General features: G+C 50.8%; 1 protein-coding gene and 1 long non-coding RNA gene across 3 annotated transcripts in view; one reads left to right on the top strand and one right to left on the bottom strand.

The window, feature by feature from the left end:
• BEAN1 (brain expressed associated with NEDD4 1) overlaps window positions 1-18,854 on the top strand; it is a 36,467-nt gene that overhangs the window by 12,369 nt on the left and 5,244 nt on the right. Inside the window, exon 3 of one of the 2 annotated variants that reach the window (XM_027075905.2) lies at window positions 14,633-14,896. In XM_027075905.2, coding sequence (XP_026931706.1) covers window positions 14,633-14,896 — 264 coding nt within the window. The remainder of the gene's footprint in view (window positions 1-14,632; window positions 14,897-18,854) is intronic. The other variant, XM_027075907.2, reaches the window with a different exon arrangement.
• On the bottom strand, window positions 4,477-12,112 carry LOC113604324 (uncharacterized). Its single transcript, XR_003426189.2, has 3 exons — window positions 11,901-12,112; window positions 6,414-6,608; window positions 4,477-4,608 (listed from the first exon to the last, which is right to left on the bottom strand). It is a non-coding gene; the product is annotated as an uncharacterized LOC113604324 (long non-coding RNA).

Raw genomic sequence — 18,854 nt, 5'->3', positions numbered from 1 at the left:
CGGTTCTCCCTGTTGGTCACTTCAGCTTTCTTGAAGACTTCTCCCTTTCATTCCCTGACCCTGAGCCCTCTGGGTTCTCTTCTGGCCCCTCTAGCCATCTGGTCCTCCTCTCACTGTCCACTGGTGGTGTCCTTTGGCAGTGGGGGAGGGTGGATTCTTGCCGTGCCTGCCCCGGGATGCTGGGGCCCAAACCTCGCCCCTGGCCTTCCCCCTGCACACACTCTAGACCTTCTCATCCCCTCTCTGCTTTCAGCTGAAGCTTCTAGGCCAGCAGCTTCCAAGGCTCTTTCCCAGCCCAGTTTCTGCCCACCTTCAGATTCCTTCTTCTGCCTTTTGCTGCCTGTCTCCCCTGGGCAGCCCATACTTCTTTTTTAAGTTTTTTTTATTTATTTATTTATTATTTATTTATTTTTTAATTTATTTTTGACAGAGACAGAGTGCGAGCATGAGCTGGGGAGGGGCAGAGAGAGAGGGAGACACAGAATCAGAAGCAGGCTCCAGGCTCTGAGCTGTCAGCACAGAGCCTGACTTGGGGCTCGAACTCACAGACTGTGAGATCATGACCTGGGCCGAAGTCAGACGCTCAACCGACTGAGCCACCCAGGCGCCCCAGGGCAGCCCCTACCTCTACACCTCGGATTCAGCCTGTCCCAGACACAGTTCTTCACTCCAACTGGCTTGGCTTGGTTACTGTGTTGGTTTAGGGCACCACCATGTACTCAGTCCCTCAGGCCAGAAATCTGTGAGGGACCTTCAGTTCCCCTCCAACACACCCATCAGCACCAACTGCCTGAAGAGACCGGGAGGGGAGTGGGGTGGGGGTCCAAATTGGGTCATCAGGTTCCATTGAGACTCTGCCTCCGTCTGGGCCACACTTCAGATTCAACCTGGAAATTGCTGCCTCAGTAAATGTTTATCGCACAACCAGACATATAAACAAATCAAGATGAAGCAGATGCCTTGTGGGCAGCCCCCTCAGCTCAGACAAGAGACCCTCACACAAGTTCTGGAAGGGACGCAGAACCACAGAACTCCAGACATCCTAAAAACACTTGACACAGGAACATTCTAAGGGATGGAACCCGAAGTACCAGGAGGGCCCTGACATGAACACACACACTCTTTTGTAACACCTCCTTTCCTGTACTGTGAATTTAGACATCTAATGGAATTTATTTAACTTTCTTAGCTCATAAAATTATCTTTCCCAGTACATGTGAAGATACCAAAGCCCATTAAAACCTGGAAAAGTTAGGGGAGGAGCCACAGCTTGTTCCCATTTGGGTTTCCCTACACCTAATCCCCTGCCAATGGGGAAAAGTCCCCAGAAGGAAAAACAAACCCTAAAGGTTCCTAAGCAAGACCCCACTCCTAGCAGGGGGGTCCGGAGACTGAGGAGAGTGAGCGGGGAAAGGTAACCAGTGTAGGGGGAGCCAGGCAACAGACATGGGTCTGCCCAGTTTCCACAGCTTCAGACACTGGGCAAAGCAGGACCGTCCATTGGCCTCTTGGGAGATGAGCAGGAGTTAACCAGACCAGGCTGGGTCAACTCCTCTCAGGCACTGCCCACACCGCACACTTCCCACTCCCTCCACCCCATCTCACCCACCTTGTGGGCACTGCAGCTCATCCCTGGCTTCCAGAGACAGCCCCCTCCCCCAAGTTCTGCAGGTAAGAAGACTTAAGGCAGAGGGTGGACGCAAGAACAGGAAGGGGAAGCTCAGTAGGCTTCGACCACTGTGAGAGAGAAGTCAGTTCTTCTGTCTGTGACTGCCAGGCCAGTGAGCCATTTTCTAGCCTTAAGCCACTCTGAGGTGGAGGAGGACCAGCCTGGCTCCTCAGGAAAACTAGAGACATGGGAGTCTTATCCATCTGCCTCCAGCTGGGCAGCGTGGCCCAGGATTCACCCGGGACCCAGGTTCCAAGAACAGATGCTTCACAACCTCTTCTTAGCCCCTGGCAGAGTCCTGTGGAGCTCCCTGTGACATGGGGGTGGCCTGCTTCCCACTGGCCTTGGGAGATAGATCTGGGGAAGGAGGGGCTTTGGGGACCCCGGAGAGACTGAGCCTGTACCAAAGCAGGAAGGAGGGGGTTAGGGTTGCATCCACTGATCCACGGAGAAGTCAGCTGGGACTTGTCTCTGCTAAGCTCTTGGGCTGCCGACAGGCTGGCAGGAACTGCAGTCTGGCAGAGCCTCTGAGTGGGTTTGGGTCTCTCGCAGAATCAGTGTTACGTGGTAGACAGTGCTTGGGTTCGTGTACAACCTAGTGCTGACACTTACCAGCTATCACATCCAGAGCAAGCTATTTAACAACTACAAGTCCCAATTTGCTCCTCTATAACATGGAAATAGTCCTACCAGACTTTTGGTTTGATGTTCAGATTTAACCTGCTCCACGAGGAGAATCTAGCTTGATGCCAGACACTGAGAAGATGCTCAAGAAGCTTGAAAGTCCTGTCCTTTTGACCACCTCCTCCCTACACAGCTTAGTGTTACCCAAGCCTTTAGTGATAGAGCAGGGAAAACAGAGACACATGGGAATTTTGGAGGTAAATTTGGGATTCGGACCAGATACTACTATTTTCTGCTCTGCTCATTATAATAAGAGTTACCTCTGCAGAGACTTAGCTATCAATAGAAGGAAGGACTTGAGGACAAGGAACACAAATGACAGGACACGTTCACAGTTTGCCACTACTGTTCCTAGAGCAGACATTGCCTATCAATTGCAGCACTCCTTCCTACTGAGCCTGGATGCAACATGAGACTCCCTTAAACACACACAAGCACCACACAATGATCATTGGCCTGTGGGATGAAACCCCTATTCATTCCTTGCTGTGGCCTGACTTTGGAGTGGGCAAGAGAATAGCAGAAGTGACTTCAGGTAGACATTTCTCTCTGAGTCTCAGTTTTTTCATCTGTAAGATGGAAGTTAATTAAAGGCTCCACCTCAGAGGGTTGCTGTAAGGATCAAATGAGATATTGTAGATAAAGGGCTCACAAGGCCTATGATCATTTCTTCACATGGCTTCCTTGAAGCAGTCCTGCAAGGGAAGGATGAGTGTGCTCATTCCACACATGAAAAAGCTGAGCCTCGAGGACAGGGGGAGACTACGCTAGGTGACACAGCTAGAAAATGATGGGGCCAGGGATACAACCCAGGTGGGTCTTTCCAGGGCTCAATTGTAGCTAAACCACAGATGGACAAAAGGACAAGGGCAGAGTCCAGTCCAGTCCTTCATCCCCACCCCTTGGATGGAGAGTCCACTCTGCAGCAGGACCATGAATGCCCTGGCTACCTGTCCTCAGAGTTCTCTGGTCTGGCAGGGTCTGACTACAGCAAGTGCTCAGCCTCTGATAGCTAATCTTAATTTGAAATGCACATTTTATATTAGAATCCCTGGCAGGAAGGCATCAACTTCAGCTTGAACACCTAATGTGTTCTGTACTACAGGTATTCCCCAGTGTTTGAAAGTTTGAGTTATGCCACTTCACTTTTACAAAAGAGCCAAGCTAGTACCTGTTTTCACTAACCGAAAGAAATCAGAAGACAATTTCGCTTTTGTGAAAAAAGGCGAGAAGTGAAAACTGTTCAGCATTTCTTTCAAAAGCAAGCCATGATAGAAGCAGCGCACATCCCAAACAGCAAGAGTGGGCCCACCAAGCTCCTTCCCCAGAACCACACCCAGCATCTCCTCATCCAGCCGCCATAGCTTTGAACTCTGTCTGGGAGCACCTGTGCCCTATCTTGATTTTGTGCATCCGTTAGCAAGATGTGTCCTAAGTTATCAGAAAAGCCTAAAAGAGGTTATTTTGGGGGTCTGGGGACACTAAAACCTTTTTTTCCAAATAAATTAATGATAATTTCTTCTTCACTTTACGCCATTTTGGCTATGAAAGGTTTCATGGGAACCCTTTACTTTCAGAGAGCGGCACAGCTGGCAACGTTCTTGCATTTCACTGTCCCCCACCCCCCTTGGCAGCGAGCTCCCTAGGTGATATCATCCAGCCTCATGGCATTGAGCAGCACCCATACACTGACAGCCCCCAAATTTACATCTCTGGCTCCAGACTCTCCCTGAGCTCCAGACTCCTATATCCGACGGTCTGGCCCACTCAGATGTATCTCCACTCAGATGTCTGTTCAGTGTCTCTCCAGAGCATCTCAGATGTAACATGTCAAAACCTTAAATCTTGACTCCCAGTCCCCCACCAAACCTGCCCGTCATCCTCCCCATCTCCGTAAATGGCAGCTCAGTCCTTTCTTGTGTTCAGGCTCCAAACTTGGTCAATTCTTAGTGCTCTCTTTCTCATCCACCACCACTCCGTTTAATCTGCAGATCCTAATGGTTTTACCTTCAAATCGGACTCCATCTTTCCTCCTGGACCCAGGCACCATTGCCATCACTTGGACCACTGTCCAGACTCTTCTGCCACAACCAGGGAGTATTGGAAAAGGAAAAATCTAAAAACTGAGCCCTAGGTTAGTGGAGGGAAAAATGGCTTCTGTATCTAGAAATCTTGTCAAGGGAAGCATGATCGTCAGAGTCGTCACCTGTGGCATCACAGGGCCAAGTGCACTGGGAGAGAGGAGATGGATTTTCCTGCAAATAGAAATGTGTAAGGACACTGCCATTTCTCTGCCAAGAGCTACCCTAGATTAGCTACCTGAAACTCAGCTCTGCCTGCACCTGGAACTGTGCCCAGGGTGACTGGGAAAAACTGGTTGTCCTCTGTGATGTCACTGCAGAAGCGTGCAGGCCTGCTTGCTTTCCAGAGAGAAGAAAGAGGCCCCAAGAGAGACAAGTCACATGCCCAGGGACCCGCCAGGGGAGGAGATAGGATTCAAAAGCAGGGCTTCTGGATCTAAGCCCAGGGCACTGGCCACACTGATCCCTCTGGGAGCTTGAGTACATTTCACCTCCCAGAGTCCTCTCTCTTCGCTTCTCTCTACATGTAAACACCACGTCCCCCATCAGCCCCCTGACGGTCAGCTTCTCGGGGCTGCTCCCTCTGCCCCTGTGCCACAACTGGACTCCATGTCTGTAGGTAATCTCTAGGCCTTGCCAGAGACAGTCATTCCAGAGCTATTCTCTGCCCATCCCCGGGCCCTTCATCCCCTGGATGATACTTGTCTCCCCTAGGAATGGGGGTAAATGTGAGGAATGGGGAAGGGGTGTTGCAAGAAAAACAGCGAGAATAAAATTTTATCAATGTAAAAGCCAAGGTGGGCCCCTTTTAAGATGGATAGCAGCCTTATTAAGAGTTTTTGTCTATTTTTGAAAGTTCAGGTTTTTGATTCAATGAAATTTAAAGGATTGCTCATGAAATAGTTTAAATTTTTTCAAAAATCTCATTTCTTCGAGATAAAAAGCGACCTCCAACATTTTAAAGTATTGACAGTGATCCCAACAGTTTAAGTACTGTCCTTACCATACATGTGGCTATTGTGCGTGCAGCGTGTCACTGACACTTCCTAAACAATGGGAGTCATGGCACCGTGGCACTCTCCTGTGTTCCCCTCACAATGGGGCAGGGTGATCAATTATACCTGCATGAAACCAGTGCACTGGCGTATCTACCAAGCGTAAAATCCAATTATCTAAAACAACATGACTCTCAAATTCTCAGACACTATGTAATTTATAACTGGATTTGTATATTCAGAAACCTGTGGAGTGTTCTTTGAATTCTTTTCAAATATAAATTATATTGAGTATTAACTAAAAACACTGAACTAAATAGCTTAACCACAAGAGGGGCTGAAGTTTGGCGTATGATTCAATGAATGTTTACCCATCATTTCAGTCTCAATTTTGGCTCAGTCCTAGCACATCCACCCATTTCTCTCACAGTAGAATTTGTTTTTAAGTGCACAAGAGTGAGAGGCCAGCTATACACCATTGTCTTGTTACGAGGGCCACAGGGACGGCCAGCTGACAAAAGGCGCGTGAGAGGGGAAAGGTGCACACGGTATTTTCCCCTTGTTCAGCAGCAGCTTTGACTTAGAACAGAACGCAAAAACATATTATAAAAACAGAACGAGGGTCTGTTTCTAGGCTTGATTGAGTCACCAAGGACTGCACTTCTGCTGCAGAAGCCATTGCAGGAGGGAGGTACCAAAGGGACGCTAATACTAAAACATAGGTGATCAGAGGTACCGAAGGCACTGGTTACGTGAGGCATCATCAAAAGACAGCCCTGGGTAAATATCGCACGTTTCCGGTCAGCTGCTAAGACTTGCATTTTTCCAACCGAAAAGCAATCCTGCAGGACTTTTTACTTATCACTTGTTTGGAGAAAGGCTGTCTTAGGTCCCTTCATTGAACATGAAGCCTAGATTCCCAAGTTAGTTTTCCTGTATCACCACAAGACGTACTACACTCTGTTAACACTGTTTGACACTGACCTGTTGTAATTGACGGTGTCGCTATTCTCTTGGGTATCACGCAAAGAACAAACCCATTAGAGGGAAACAGCTCATTGTGAAACAGTGGATTGTTCCACAAAGATGTGAAGAAGGACTCTTGCATCTTGGCATCTATTAACCACTTCCAGGCATCCATACAGACAGGAACCTCCATGGGAAGCATTCTCCAGTGTCCTGCGCAGGTTGCAAATGATGAATGTATTTAGAAAGTCTTTCACAACTTTCTTCCTGCTCCAGCCATGGCCTTGATCCTGTTCCCATCTCAGTCCTGGGCAGCTCCTTGGCCCCCTGCCCACCTCCCATGAAGCTCAAACTCCTACCAAAGATCTTTAATATAGCCCAACTTATCCATTTTTTTTATGGTTAGTACCTGTGTATCTATTTAAGAAACCCAAGGTCATGAAGATATACTGCAGTGTTTTCCTCTTGAAGCTTTACTGTTTTGCCTTTCATATTGAGATCTATGTCTAGGGGATATTCTTAAGATTTTAAGGTTTAAAATCTTGAGTCTTGAAGTAATAGAGGTTCCAAGGGGTGAACTGCTCAGAGGGTACTGCCTGCAAGAAGCAGGGCCAGGATTTGAACCCAGGACTATGTGTCTTACTTAGCTAGAGCCTAGGACAAGATGCGCTGGCAGGGGAGCTCTAGGCTTTCCCCCAAGGAAGGTGGCTGAGGAGTCATCCCTTCTCCCAAAGGACCATAGGCCACTCACATCAGGATACAGAATACTGGTGAATAAAGGGCCTGATACTGGGGCTGGTTTGGCTCCTAAGACGGCTCAGGGCTGCAAAGCAATCTTGGGGGGCAAACATCCCATAATGTTCTTAGGAGTTCATGTTCCATGAACCACCTGCTGAGAAACTCTTCCAAAGCTCTGTGGTTCAATGTGATGTTGACATGCAATTAAGATCACTGGATTTATCATGGCCAAGAGGTCTCTGGCTTTGCCTAGTCTATTAGTTTTTCTCATCCTACTTACTGAAGTGACATATTAATAGATTTCCTGGTCTTAAACCATTCTTGCATTCCTAGAATAAGCCCTCTCTACATATGGGATACTATTTTTTTTTTTCATTTAAAGGTGTTTTTTTTTTTTTTTTTTTTTTTTTTGAGAGAGAGAGAGAGAGAGAGAGAGAGAAAGAATCCCAAGCAGGCTCAGCACTGTGAGTGCAGAGCCTGACGTGGGGCTCGATCTCACAAACCACAAGATTATGACCTGAGCCAAAATCAAGAGTCAGATGCTTAACTGATTCAACCACCCAGGCGCCCCTGGGATATTATTTTCCACATGCTGCTGCCCTCGTGCTGGTTTCCCAGGTGCCCTTGTAAATTCTGGGAGGTGAGGGAACCTCTGTGGAGCAGGGGACAAAATCCCATCACCTGTAACGTTTTCCAGGATCAGAACCCACAAAAGCAAAAGGCCAAAGCAAAACTTGAGGAAGATGATACTGTGGCCCAAGTACACAGCCCTAGCCTGGCCCAGCTATGGTGGGAAAGCCGAGGATAATTTGCAGCATTCATAAATTTAACATTTTATCTATCAATTATTCATTGAACTTCCTGGAAAGTCCATGTTGTAGTAAATGGTCGTTTTTCCAAGCTATGATTTTGAGTCTTGTAATGCAAGCTGATGAGTGGGCCAAGCCAGCCCCCCAGCATCTGCTTCTCAACACAGTTCCATGATTTCCTACTCATCGAGCATGACAGTGACTCACCTGGTGTTACATAACCCTGTGTTCTTTGTGGAAAATAGCCTAAGAGCCAACTCTAGGTGTGGACAAAAGAGGAAGGAAAATGAGGAGATCAGGGCCAGTGATGATTCTAGCAAGAAAATGAGAGTTTGGTGTGGGTTCAAGTGGAAAGCCTAATTCTGTCATGGCTTTGGTTCTGTAACATAGGCCAGTTCACCATTTCCTCTGCAGAAATAGGGAAAAGTGGTTTGTGATGCTGTTACAGTGAGTTTGCCAGCCATTAAATAATCCATCAAACCAGAGATAAAACCTTAGTGAATGATGACAAGACAGTAAACTTGCAGAATTTAGATATGTAGAAGTACATGTGAGTTAATTTTGGTGAGTTTAAGTGGCATCTTAATAATATCTTACATGGTCTCTTAATAGAGGAATAAATCACTTTCATCTTATATTTATGTAACCATGAAAGGCCTGTGGGTAGTCACTTATATTTTCCAGTTATTTTTTAATGCAGTGGTTGAAAATCTTCTAGGCAGTGGAGCACTCTCCTATTACCCCTGATATGGAAATCAGATGGAAGCAGGGCTCTTCCGTGTGGAGGGAGAGCAGTGAGCTCCATCCTGTACCAGCCTTTCCCCCTCAGCACCAGGGCACCTGTGTGGGACCTCTTGCCTTCCACAGTTTGAGAGGTTCATTTTCATCTGACTCATATCATGTCTCCACTGTCTAGAACATGTCCAGGCATGGACTATGCACTTAGTATTGGTGAGTGGATGGATGGATGGATGGATGGATGGATGGATGGATGGATGGATATATGGATGGATGAATGATCAAGTGAATGGTGAGTGGATGCCTAGGTAAGGTAAATACATAGGAGGATGGATGATTGGTTGGCTGAGTGAATTTATAGAGGATTGATGGTAGATGACTTTATATTCCAATCTTTCTATCTACTATAATCTGCCCCACTTGTAATGCCACAAATGGCCAAATAAAAGGTTTCAGGACCCTGACATGACATTAGCTGACTTCTTATAGAGACGTATCCTCATTATAAGAAGAATCCTGTACACCAAGTAGCCTTTTCCTCACCCCCATAATCCCAACATTCAGCTGCCATCAAGATGACATCCTACAGCCTCGCCCCAGGAGCACCTCCTCCTTTCCTGAGCTCTGTTGGCACCTCACCCCTCTGTGCACCTTCCTCTCTCCTCTGATGTTGTCCTGCTGGTTTGTCCCCCAAGACCCAGCACCCCTGCATGGATGTCCCTGACCGGTCCCTGGCACTCTGACATCTCTCCATCACAGTTGCCTGGCAACCAGAGGATAGGGATCAGGAAGTGGGCTGAGAGGCCACCCTAAAAAGCAGAGAAGGAGACCCAGAAATGCCTAAGCAAGTGGGCCTCCCTTGCCGTGTCTCCTGCCCCAGCCCCTCTCCACATCCCTGCTGGGAGGCTGGGACCAGCCAAAGGCGAGCAGAGAGAAGATAGTGCCTGAATCCTCTTCTCCATATTCTGTGCAGTGACCGCACGGCCTCACCCTGGTGGTGTTAGCAGTATAGGAAGAAGTACACTGCCAAGGCCAGACTTGCCAGGGAAGTGGGCCTGTGACAAATGTCTTCAGACTTTTCTGTGACAGGAGTCATCAGTCAGATTTGAGTCTGTGGCCCCCCTTTCTCTTCTAGCCAGCCTCTCAGAGGGGGCGGGCAGGACTCTAGGTCCAAAGATGTTAGCTTAGCACCTCCAGTGTCTCAGTGCCCTTTCTTTGTCACTGCTCCTTAGGTGGCTTCAGTCTGCAAAGACCGCCTCCCTGTACAGTCCCCAGACAGAGGGACTGTAGAGCTGCCTGTACACTATACTCAGCAAGGACTTGATAATGATCATCAGCCTCATTTTCCCTACCCCGCATGTTCCCCAGACTGAAGCCAGCCCTGACCCCATTCCCCTGACACAGGACTGGATCTTCCTGCCCCTCCTCATACCCTCTGTGCTCACCTGGCTGCCACCACCCTCTCCACCCCTCTCAGACCCATTCACCCGCCCTGGAGGGAGGACCGTTTGAGAATAAGTGTCTCTTTGGACAGCTGGCAAGCAAGTCCAGAGAGGGCAGAGGCATGCCAAAGGTCACACAGCAAGCGAGTGATAGAACCAGGAACAGAATCCAGTTCTTCCACCTCTACCCCTACCACGTCCTGCTCTCTTCCCCTGCTCTGTGCCACTGTTTGATGAATTATTAGACACGCCTGGGTTCAAATCCCAGATCTTCCATAAAACTAGGGCAAATCTTCAGCTTACCAAGACCCAGTGTCCTCCTCTATAAATGAGGGGAACAAAGGCATCTGCACAGAGGAGAAGCAAGCCCTAGACTCAGCTCCACATCCAGGCCTGGGTCATGTAGAACCTTCTGACTCAGTTGTGGTTCCCAGTCCCAGCCCTGGACTAGAAGTCTGGAGGCAGAGGCTTCTGCCTGGCACAGCAGTGGCCATTGGACCCAGGCACCACCCCAGCCCCAGAGAGGGCTTTGGGACCCCATCTGCAGACAGGGGGAAGCATCAGGCCTGTCTCTGAGGCCTGCTCTGGGCACATCAACTCGGAGAGGCAAAGGAACTCTCTGCAGTGGCCTTATGCCCATCAAGTGAGATCAGCTGAGCCCTGCTCCATGCTCAGCTCTGCACAGTATGGGGCCACGGGCCTCAGCCTCCTCCACCCCAGCTCTGTGCTCACGTGGACCCTGACTGCAGCCTCCTCACTGGTCTCCCACTTCCCACCCTGCCCCCCTTCTGCAGCCAGAGGGCTCTCCTAAAACACTCTGAACATGCTCCTTCATCCATGTCTCTTCTTTGCCCTTCGGATAAAGGATAACTCTTGATTCGACATTCAAGATCCCTCATGGTCTGGCCAATGTCAGCCCCTCTAACCTCAGCCTCTACCTCTCTCATGATTCCTCAAATGCACCGAGCCCTCCTTGGGGGCCCCACAGTTCTTCTATGGTGGAATTTGTCAGACTGACTTACCATTGATCTGGAGCCCACCCCAGACCCAGACTCCTCAGTTAAGCCCTGATTTACTCCCCTATATGATAGCACCTCCTCCATTCCAACAATCTTCCAGTGCTTGTAAACAGCTGTAGATCCCGTGTCTGGGCTGGACAATTGGGTGAGTGATGGAAAGAAGGAAGGGCCAGTGGGTGAGTGAGAATGACTGAGAGCAGCTCACGTGGTCCACCCCCACACACTCAAGCACACAGAGCAAGCCAACTCTGACTTCCCTCCATGCCATTCAAATGGTTCCTGGGCTCCCTTTCTGTGCTGGCCTTGCCCAAAGCACTGGAGAAACCTGGTGACAAGACAGATAGGACTCACGTCCTGCCCTCCAGGGGCCCTCAGCCTACCAGGAACCAGAGCGAGTATGAGTGGAGGCTTGGGAATTGCATTGAACAGGCTGGATCTAAGTTCTGGCTCCACTTTGACTAGATCTGTGCCTCAGCTTCCCCATCTATAAACTGGGGGGAAAGACAACACCTACCTCTCAGGTTGCTGTGATGGTAAATGAGATAATGGTGCTTATAAAGGGTGTAGAGCCTGACCAGTCCTGATAGATCCTCAGTGAGAGCTACCATATCATTCACATTGTTCCTTGGTGGGGAAATTGCCCCAGGGCCCCTCATCACAGTCCCAAGCACACCTCTGGAACAGATGCAGAGATGGAAGATATACAGAATAGGGGGCCCCTCCCCCAGCCCTCGATTGTTTGCTCCTCTTCCTGAATACCTGCTTGCTGTGATCTGTCTCTTCCCAACACTTACTGGCTCCCTTCTCTGGAATCCCAGTGTCTTATCAGCAACGTTCAGCTGTTGATATGCCTTCACGCTGGATAAGCCATAGGTCATAGCCTGCTTTGACTATAATAAAGTGATCCAGAAGCAGCAAAGCATCATTTTAGAGATAGGAACATTTTCATTTATCAAGATCAAAAAAAAAAAAAAAAAGAAGAAGAAGAAGAAGAAGAAGAAAAGAAAAGAAAAGAAACGAGCTCTCAGAGCCTAGTACCTGATAATCACAGAATAGCACCTTGGCTAAGAGCATGGGGCTTAGGCTGCCCACTGCCCCATGTCCCTCTGTGGGCTATGTGACTTTGGGCAAGTTACTTAACTTGCCTGGGGCTCAGTTTCTGCACCTATTAAATTGGGGATCCCATCACAGTCCATCATGAGAATTGAGGTAATCTAGTGTGTGACACCTACCGAGCATGGTGGGAGACACACAGTAAATGTTCCAGAGACAGTACCTACTCCTGCTGGTATGTTGAGCGGGGTGGGGGGAGGCAGCCTCTCAGGGAAGAGATGGTATTTTGAGGTACAATTTCCTTTTGATCATGGGCACTTGTAGAAGGAGCTTGGGAAGAAAGTTCAAGATAGAGGCAAAGCTTGCTTTATCCTCTGTCCTTGTGCAGCTGGTGTGCGGTGGGCAGAGAGGCAGAGGGGTGGGGCACAGGGGCTGTCAGAGAGGTCATATATATCTCGTTGATAAAATGGACGCTGTGTTTAGAAATTGGGAGACTTTCCCTCATAATTTAAAGCAGCACCTACCTCTGCTGGTCGCGGTGACTGGAAGATTAATTTCTCAACTGGCCATGCAGGCAGGCACCTGTGCCAACTGGCTCCATCTGCAGGCACGGGTGATGCCATCTCTGTGCCCAACTGGTAATGAGACAGGCACTGCCGGGGGGGGGGGGGGGGTTGAGGCTCTCATCTGATGCCAAGGCCGTGGAGGGAGGAGCATCCTCAAGGTGACCCTGAGGGGCCAGCACCTTGCTGCATGCTAAGGAGGACAGGCACGTGTGCACACATCCAACACTAGGGGTTCACGCTGGGCACCTGCAGCCTTGATGGGCCAGCTCTCTGGTGCCATGTCTGCCTTGAGTCATGGGTGACCAGTGTGTCCCAAGTCATGCACACACTGCACAGGACACACTGAACAGGACAGTGTGTGGACCCCATACACTTCTACCTTCTCCAAGGAGAGCTGATACTGTGGACACTCCTAAGTCCTGCTCTTGGCTTCGGATGTGAGAGGCCACATGGTGAGGAGGAAGAGGGTGACATTGGTTGGACAGCTGGCTGGCCTGTACTTTAATGGAGAGAATATGGTAGCAGGTGGCCACTGGCTTAGCTCTAGTCCAAGCCAAAGCCCTAGCCCCCAGCTCAGGAGTGGTAGCATGGGGCACTGAGGTCACACTAGATGAGTGGGGCCAAAAGCTCCATTTCATGCCCAGGTATAATCACTGTGTGGAGTGCTGTGTTGAAAAAGATGCTGAGGCTGCCTCCTGGACCAAACAGGAAACAGAGCCACCGTCAGTAGCTTCTGCCACTGGCCCAGCTTGAGGGAAGAGTGGTGGGCTTGTTCCATGTCCACAGCCAAAGACTGATTCCTCCTAAACTGAGGTCACACTGGACGACTGAAGCAGATCTCTTTTGCCTGAGACACGGACAAGGCGGGGAGCCTCATTTTGCCACCTTTCATCTCTGGGTCTTGAAGAAAAATGGAAAACTTTAGCTTAGGGTAGCTAGCTGACAGCCAAGGGAATAAAAATAAGAAGCTGGAACTTCATCAAAACCTTAAGCCATCACAACCAGTCAAGAGCAGACACAAAACCAAATTCTGTACCTTGTTGAAAGTGGGGTACTGAAGTCTCCAACTCTTACTGTTGCATCGTGGGTTTCTCCCTTCAGCCTTTGTTCCATGTATCTTAGGACTGTGTTCGTAGGTGCATATATGTTTATAATTGCTATAGCTTTCTGATGGGTTGACCCTTTGTCATAAAATGTCCCTCTCATCTCTAATGGCATTTTTTGTTTTAGATTAAAGTCTATTTTTTTCTAATATTAGTATAGCCACTCTGGGAGGCCTCCTCTGATCTGATCTGATCTGACCCCCTGACACATCTGGGTCAGTTACCACTTGATCTCCCTAGAGTGCCCCGGGTAAGGTTTCACCCCGGAGCAGGAGGCCAGCGTTAGAGGCCAACAGAGTTGGTCCTTATACTTTGACCTTCTGTGCATTCCCCACCCCTTGCCAAGACCTTGGTAAGGTTATGCTGACCTTCCAACTTCATGTCTTGGTGGAGTGGAGTCCCTGTCTAGTACTGAGTCTTGGGTTCCAGCCTCAACTCTGCCACTCATTTGCTGTGTGGCTTGGGCAAGTTCATTGCCCTCTCTGAGCTTCTCTTTTGCTATCTGTGAGTTAGCTGCGCTCTCAGGACAGAGGCTGGAGAGGAGAGGAGGGGAGGTCAGCCGCCATTGGCAGAGGCTCCCGCAGGCCACAGGACACAGCGCTGCTCCCTTCCTCCCTGGCACGAGAACAGCTAGGACACAGTCCATGGGGCGGACCCCAGACAGTCCTCCATTTATTTAGGGACAAATAACTCACAGGGCAGCATGTATGGAGGAGAAATTGTGGCAGGTTCTGTGCCTTAGTCCAGTGTCCTCTCTCTTTGTTCCCAGTAGCTCGCTACAACCGTACCAGCTATTTCTACCCCACGTTCTCAGAAAGTTCGGAGCACAGCCACCTGCTCGTGTCTCCTGTGCTGGTGGCAAGTGCAGTCATAGGTGTGGTCATCATCCTCTCCTGCATTACCATCATCGTTGGCAGCATCCGCAGGGACCGGCAGGCCCGGCTCCAGCGTCACCGCCACCGCCACCGCCGCCACCATCACCACCACCATCACCACCGCCGCCGCCGCCATCGAGAGTATGAGCAAGGCTATGGTGAGCTGCCGTCCACCCCGGGCCCAGCCTCCCATCCAGCTGTGACAACCCGTGGGGGAGGGGGCAGCCCTGTCATGGTGGGGGCGGGCAGGGTGGTTGGCAGGGCATCCAGGAGGTGGTCGGCAGGGCATCCAGGAGGTGGCCAGGAAGAGACCAGAGGCACTCACCAGAATGTTCTTGGGGGCCTGAGAAGTCCAGTAGTCTGCCAAGGGTGAGGCTGAAGGTCAAAGAGAGGATGTGGTGCTACTCCCCAGCCTTGGCCACTATTGGTCCAGGCTTTACTGTCAGCTGGTCCAGCTGGTGCCTGGATGGAGAGACAGATGGAGAGAGGGATGGGGGAGCAGGATGACAGGAAAGATCAGTAGGGGGTAAGGACATGGATAGGTGGGGGCACTGGGTGGGATGAGTGAGTGGATGGACCAGAAGCTGGATGGAAAGACAGATGCGTGGGTGGGATGGGGGATGGATGGCTAAATGGGAGGGTGAAAGGTGGATGAATGAAGAGATGGATGGATGGTTGGATGGGGGGTGGACAGAGGTGTGGACTGGGTGGGATGCGCGAGTGCATGGATAGAGGCGATAGGTGTGGATGGACGGAAGATGGGTAGATAGGAAGGTAGAGGGATGGATAGTGGGGGGGTTGGATGGGTACATGAATAAGTGGATGGATGAATGATGGCATGAATTACGAGTGAATGAATCTATCCCCAGAGAACTGGCAAAATGCAAACAGAACTGGTCTGAGAGTTTCTCCATTAGGGGAATTACCCTTACACAGATTTGGTTGCAATTCTTTGGCTGACCCGTTCCAGAAGTGTCCATCTGGCCAGAAGGCCTGAACTTTTTACAGATTACAGCCACCTGACTCTGCCTTACACTTGGAAGGGGCCAGTTATCTAAAAGCCGCAGGAAGGAACTCAATCCATTCAATTCTCAGACCATTGTCAATGGCAGGAAAAAGCCTGCCCTGAGGCCTGATGGGACCTCTGCCGGACTTTGGGGGTGGTATATCCCCAGAGGCCACCATCACACTATACAGTAGGCAGTCTGGAGGCTCCAGAGCCGTAGCAGGGCCCAAGAGCCTTCCCTCCTACAGGGCAGACAGAGCTTGAGAGAAAGAAAGAAAGGAAAAATTTAAAAACAGGTTAGATGGGATCTCATCAGTCTGGACCTTGGGAGGCCTGAAATCCACAGCCCCCTCCCAACACGCCCTGATTAGCCGCAAGCTTTGGGCCACTTCCTGTCCCTTTCCACACAGTTAACTGATTGAGGAAGGTGACACCTTTTAGGGATTAAGGATACCCACAGCTGGTGTGCTAAAGCAGGTAGGAACAGGGAGGTGGGCGCTCACTGCAGGTCTGGCCCTTCTCACGCAGAATCTCATTTAATCCTCACAGCAGTCCTGGAGGCAGCTGCTATTTATTGCCTTCCCAACTCACAGATAAGGAAGTTGAGGTTGGGGTATTCAGGCTATTGTAACAAAAATACCATAAACTGAAAGGCTTGTACACAAGAGAAATTTATTCCTCAGCTCTGGAGGCTGGGGACTCCCAAGATCAAAGCACCTGCAGATTTGGTATCTTGTGAGGGTCTGCCTCTGACTCATAGGGGAGCCTTCTCCCTGTGTCCTCACATGGTAGAAGGGACAAGCTAGCTCTCTGTGGTCTCAGGACACTGATCCCAACTATAAGGGGTCCACCCTCATGATGTAATCACCTCCCAAAGGCCCCACCCCCAATTAGTAGCACCTTGGAGGTTCAGATTTCAATATACAAATGGGTGAGGGGGTGGAAAGAAACATTCAGACCAAAGCAGGGTGGCTAAGTAACCTACCTAGGGTCACACAGCCAGGTGGACCCCAGATTTGAGCCCAGGTGGCCTGATCTGGATTCCTGCAGGATAATCACTGCACAGCACTGCCTTGGAGGGGCCGGTGCTCACGCTCCTGAGGGAGATGGCTGGTGTGGGGGCAATGCCAGCAGGGGCCCTGCATGAGCTCAGGGCACTGTCTGGCAGACACACTCAAGACCTAGGGGCCCTTCAGACCTAGATGTTGCTCCTGCGGCAATGCCGTCAGGAGAAGTCAAAGAGCAGGAAGCTGGGCCTCCGGACAAGACACGGAGAGACATCACCGTGGCAGGGATGGCGCAATGGAAGAAAGATGCGGCAGGTCAATGGTTCACCCTCACTGCCCAACAATGGAGACTAAACAGAAAAGTCAGCATTAATAAAGCAGATGTCGAAAGCTCAGCCAGCCCAGTGTCCTCTAGAGTCCCCAGAAGCCAAGGACTCCCCAAGAAGCCAAGCCAGGAGCATTGCCCAGACCAGCCTGACCCTCAGGGAGGGCAGGACTCCTGCCCAGAGAATGCCCACCCCTGGCAAGGAGCCCAGGTCCCACTCTCAGCCTCCCACTATGCTGCTGGTCAGGCCCAGGATGGCCACCCTACCAGCCTCCCATGGCCCCACTCTTGCCGTCCCTTCCTCCGGCTTGTCCCCAAGCACTTCTTTTGTGCTCCTTCCCAACTCCACTCCTTTGCACATGCCCTTCCTAGGCCAAGAATGCCATTCCCTGTACTTCTCCCACTGACAAAAGCCTGCTTGTCCTTCCAGACACAATTCAAATGTCATTTCCTTTTGGGAGCTGCTCTGGCCCCCTCATCCCTTCCAGGCAGGGTTGAATCACCCTTCCCTGCACTTCCTTGACTTACCCACACTTCTCCCAATGCTCCTGTCATGGGATGACAGGGAAAGCAGGGCTGTGTTACATCAGGGAGGGCAGGGCCTGTGAGTAGCTCTCACCCAGCTGGGCCCATAGCCCCACACAGGATCTGGCCCAGAGAACATGCTCCACAGGCAAGGGTAAGAACGACCTCATTTCCTCCTCACGGCAAGAGCTGTGTTAGCCCATTTTAAAGACTGGGCAACCAAAGCAGCTTGTTGAACAGCCTGAAAGCACCAGGCCTGGGCCTGGTACTTAGAGCATAGGAGAGGGGCCCATGGTAGATCCCAAGCTGAAGTTTGAGAGGTCAACCTTGGCCTCGAGGAGGCAAATGGCCCTGGGGGTCACAGGGCCAGTGCCACACAAGCAAGGCCCTGGCCCTGATCTCTGGAGTAGGTGGGTTGACGGCAGGTCAGAGCCAGGCCAAGTCTGGGGACAGGCCTCTGCTGCCGTGTGCTGACAGACAGCAGCCCAGCGTCCCTGTCACGATGGGTACCCATTTTGGGGGCTCCCACCTCCCTGCCCCACTTCTCTTTTCATCTCTTGCCTTGGCACCTCCCTGGGGCCCCAGTGGGGAGCCCAGAGGCACTGATGTCCCCCACAGCTTCCTCCGGCCTTCTAGAGGGAACACAGAGGCAGCCAGGAGCCTTGGAAAAATGCCAAGGAGGAGAAGGAAGCCTGCTGTGGTGCGCAGCTGTGGGGAGAACAAAATAGCAGAGCACCCACAAGCATCCACCTGTTGGCACTGGGGGCCCCTCTGTCCTACAGACACCCCCTCCCCCTGGTGCTAGTGATCGAGGCTCTCCTGGTCTCACTCCTGCCCGCTGCCTGCTCCTTCTCAGACTTTTTTGTAGATTCCCATTCTCTGAGGAGAGAGCCCAACCCTTGGCCCTGGGCCCTCTAGAGAGGGCCCTCCCCCCTCCATCTCAGCCACCTGCCAGCTTCTAGCACCACCCATCAGCCTCGGCCAGGCCCCCCCCAGGTATCTCTCCTTGAGGGCTTATGGGCCCCTCAGACCCCAGATTCCAAAATGGCCTCCAACTTCCACATCCCACTGTACAACCTCGGGGCAGTTGTTCAACCACTCACTGTGCACCACAGGTGAGTCATCTATATGATGGGTGGGTACACAGGGATCCTGAACTGTGGACACTTCCATCCTCCGCTCGACACCTCTCAGTGGCTCCCCACTGCCCTCAGGACCAAGCTGGCCCTCCTCTGCCTATCCACAGGACCCTC

Source organism: Acinonyx jubatus, chromosome E2 (assembly GCF_027475565.1).
Source record: "Acinonyx jubatus isolate Ajub_Pintada_27869175 chromosome E2, VMU_Ajub_asm_v1.0, whole genome shotgun sequence".
Classification (NCBI taxonomy): Eukaryota; Metazoa; Chordata; class Mammalia; order Carnivora; family Felidae; genus Acinonyx; species Acinonyx jubatus.
The sequence above is the reverse complement of the archived record's forward strand: the minus strand, read 5'-3'. Positions and strand labels throughout refer to the sequence as shown.